At 37.8% G+C, this 3,879-nt stretch overlaps 1 protein-coding gene across 1 annotated transcript; it reads left to right on the plus strand.

Moving 5' to 3' along the window:
• The first annotated feature begins 2,367 nt into the window (after positions 1–2,367).
• On the plus strand, positions 2,368–3,224 carry LOC111824400 (arachidonate 12-lipoxygenase, 12S-type-like). The gene is made up of 3 exons (XM_023748417.1): positions 2,368–2,467; positions 2,599–2,769; positions 2,892–3,224. The coding sequence occupies exons 1-3, from the start codon at positions 2,417–2,419 to the stop codon at positions 3,069–3,071; spliced, it is 402 nt and encodes a 133-aa protein (XP_023604185.1). The 5' UTR covers positions 2,368–2,416; the 3' UTR covers positions 3,072–3,224.
• Positions 3,225–3,879: the final 655 nt, after the last annotated feature.

Raw genomic sequence — 3,879 nt, forward strand, 5'->3', positions numbered from 1 at the left:
TCATGAGAGAGAAACATCAATCAGCTGCCTCTTGCATGCCCCTACTGGGGATGTGCCCGCAACCAAGGTACATGCCCTTGACCAGAATCGAACCTGGGACCCTTCAGTCTGCAGGCCGAAGCTCTATCCACTGAACCAAACCGGTTAGGGCTATCTTGTGATTTTTTAATTGAGGTCTAATTGATATAAATTATTAATTTCAGATTTACAACATAATGATTCATTATTTATATGTATTGTAAAATGATCACCACAGTAAGGCTAGTCAATATCCATCACCACACATAGTTACCCAGTGTTTCCTTTGATGAGAACTTTTATGATCTACTCTTTTAGCAACTTTCAAATATACAATACAGTATTATTAACTATAGTCACCATGCTGTACATTACATCCCATGACTTGTTTATTTTATAACTGGAAGTTTGTAACTTTTGACCACATTCACCCATTTCACCCACCTTTATCCCCACCTCTGGCAACCACCAATCTGTTCTCTGTGTCTATGATCTCAGGATTCCCCTCCCACCCCATTTTTTTTAAGATTCCATGTATAAGTGAAATCATAGAATATTTGATCTTTTTCGATCTATTTTTTTCACTTAGCATAATGTCCATCCAGGTGGTCACAAATGGAAAGATTTCCTTCTTTTCTGTGGCTAAATAATATTCATATACATATATAATTTTGTTTATTCATTCATCCATTGACGAATACATAGGTTGTTTCCATGCCTTTTTAAAAAAATATTTTTAAATTTACTTTTGGAGAGATGGTAAGGGTGAGAGAGAGAGAAATATAGGTGTTATTGAGGAACAAGACTATTGAATAGCTGTCTCCTGCATGCCCCCTACTGGGGATGGAGCCAGCCATCCATAACCTGGTATGTGCACTGACCTGGAATTGAATCACCAACCTTTTGATACACAGGACAATGCCCAACCAATTGAGCCATACCAACAATGGTGGTTGCTTCCATGTCTTGGCTATGGTAAATAATGCTGCAATGAACTTGGGGTGCAGATGTCTTTTCAAGTCAGTGTTTTTGTTTCCTTTGGATAAATATCCAGAAGTGTATTTGCTGGATCTAACAGTAATTCTATATTTAATTTTTTTTTAAAGAATTCCCATACTGGTTTCCATAGTGGCTTCACCAATTTATATTCCCATGAACAATGCACAAGGTTTCTCTTTTCTCCACAGCCTTGCCAATACTTGTTATTCCTTGTCTTTTTATAATAGTCATTCTAACAGGTGTGAGTTGACATTGCATTATGATTTTGACTTACATTTCCCTGATGATTAATGATGTTGAGCATTTTTTCATGTACCTGTTGGCCATCTGTGAGTCTTTGGGAAAATGTCTATTCAGATCTTCTGTCCATTTTTTAATTGGACTTCTGGTTTATGATGCTATTGAGTTGTATTAGTTCTTTACATATTGTGGATATTAACCTTATTATATATGTGGTTTGCAAATACTTTCTCCCATTCGGTAGGTTGCCTTTTTATTTCATTGATAATTTCCTTTGCTGTGCAGAAGTTGTTTAGCCTGATGTAGTTCCATTTGTGTGTTTTTGCTTTTGTTGCCTTTGCTTATGCAAATCCAAACGTCATCACCAAGACTGATGTTTTTATCTAGGAGTATTATGGTTTCAGGACTTTAATTAATTTTTCCTTAATTTGTGTGTGTGGTATAAAATAGCAGTCCAGTTTCATTCTTTTGCATGTGGCTGCCAGTTTTCCCAACACCATTTATTGAAGACATTGTCCTCTCCCCATTGTATATTCCTGGCTCCCTTTTTGGGCTCACTTTTCTGTTCCATTGACCTATGTGTCTGCTGTATGCCCAACACCATACTGATTTGATTAATTTTGCTTTGTTATACAGTTTGAAATCAGGAAACAGGATGAGGATGCCTTGAACTCTGTTCTTCTCTCTCAAGATTTCTGTGGCTATTTGTGGTCTTTACTGATTCCATAAATTGTAGATTGATTTACTCTATTTCTTTGAAGAATGCAATTGGAAATTCATAGGGATTGCATTGAATGTATATGTTGCCTTGGGTAGTATGGACATTTTATAATATTAATTCTTCCAATCCATGATAATAGAATATCTTTCCATTTATTTATCTTCAATTTCTTTCTTCAATGTCTTATGGTTTTCACTGTACAGGTATTTCACCTCCTTGGTTCAATATATTTCTAGCTATTTTATTCTTTTTGATGCAGTATATATTTATATGAATGAATGAATGAATGAATGCACACTAATGATAACATAATCTCCAGACATTAGCACTTATTTCCTTATCTTTTTCAGGGATTGCAGTTTCTAAACTTTGGTATTTCTTCTCCTAGGTTTTCCTGTCTCCTTCCAGTCTCAGGCTCAGCTCTGCCATTTCCTTACCATGTGCATTTTCAGATGCACTGCCCAGCATGCAGCAGTCAACTTCAGCCAGGTATGGACAACTGAGAGCCTGGGTCCCTGAAGGAAAGTACTTGGACAAGGGTATGCTCTAAGGAAAGGGTTGGGAGCCAGAGCCCTGCATATCAGAGTGTCTGGTTGACTCCATATTCTTCCCCCCCTCAGCATGACTGGTTTTTCTGGGTCCCTAATGCCCCATGCACAATGCGGATGCCCCCTCCTACCACCAAGGAAGATGTGACAATGGCCACAGTGATGGGCTCACTCCCAGATGTCCGGCAGAGCTGTCTTCAGATGCTTTTGATGAGGCAACTGGGCCGGCAGCAACCAGACATGGTAAGAGGGGATTTGGGGAATTCTGGGGCAGTGATAATGGAAAAGAAATTGCAGTGTGGGGCTGAACTCTGATTCCTGTGTCTTGGAACTAGAATCTGATCAATCCTTCTTTTCTGCTTCAGGTGCCCCTGGGGTATCACACAGAAGAATATTTCTCAGGCCCTGAGCCCAAGGCTATTTTAAGACAATTTCAAGCAGATCTGGACAACCTGGAAAGGGAGATAGTGGCCCGGAATGAGCAGCTAGACATTCCCTATGAATACCTGAAGCCGAGCTGCATAGAGAACAGTGTTGCTGTCTGAGCCCCAGTATAATGGCTTTTCAAAGACCACAGGCCAATACTAGGGTTAACATTTTCCTTTTGAGTTTTATGTTTTCCTGGATCTGAGTTGCTATGGTTCTATTTTCTTTTCTATCTGAGTTCCCTCCCTGAATATATGACTAGCCTGAGGCACTGTCCCACTTCCAGGTCATCTAACAGAATGGCCTTTAACTTGAAAACACATTCCTTAAAGAGATCAACTATTCACTCTTGTAGATTCTCCTATCTCTAGAAAATTTGTCCTTTTCATTTATTATATAATCATTTTGAGATAGATTTGTTAATATCGTGTGAGATGAATATTCAATTCCATTTTTTTTTCTTTTGGAAAATCTATTATACCAGCACAGTTTATTTAAGAGCCCATCCTCTCTCACTGATCTATAATGCTAGCATATATCACTTTGCCAAATCAGAATGGAAATATTTTTGATATTTCTATTCAATGTTTTCATTAATGTGTCTGTCTTATACTATATCATACTGACAAAATTACAACTTTATAATTAAAATCACCTACTATTTTGTAGCATAGATCCATCAATTTGGCTTTTAGAGGTGACAGCTTTTCTTGGACTTAGGACCTTTCATATACATATTAAAATCAGCTTGTTATTCTCCAAATATAGTGTGTTGTTATTTGTTTGTGTCAGTGCACTCATTTATATAAAGTGTTCAGTCTTAAACCAATTTTGCATTCTTGAGTTACACCCAATTTGCCACTGTATACACTGTTGAATTCCATTGTAGTATCCCAGGCTTGCTAAGAACCAGGTGCCCTTTCAAAC

The sequence above is a fragment of the Myotis lucifugus genome, unplaced genomic scaffold, assembly GCF_000147115.1.
Source record: "Myotis lucifugus unplaced genomic scaffold, Myoluc2.0 scaffold_1377, whole genome shotgun sequence".
In the NCBI taxonomy this organism is placed as follows: Eukaryota; Metazoa; Chordata; class Mammalia; order Chiroptera; family Vespertilionidae; genus Myotis; species Myotis lucifugus.

Excerpts from the sequence above, each read along its gene's own strand:
- LOC111824400 (XM_023748417.1), top strand. The coding sequence starts at position 2,417 with ATGTGCATTTTCAGATGCACTGCCCAGCATGCAGCAGTCAACTTCAGC. Across the intron at positions 2,468-2,598 it reads CAGCAGTCAACTTCAGCCAG|CATGACTGGTTTTTCTGGGT; the intron begins GTATGGACAACT and ends TCCCCCCCTCAG. Across the intron at positions 2,770-2,891 it reads GCCGGCAGCAACCAGACATG|GTGCCCCTGGGGTATCACAC; the intron begins GTAAGAGGGGAT and ends TTTCTGCTTCAG.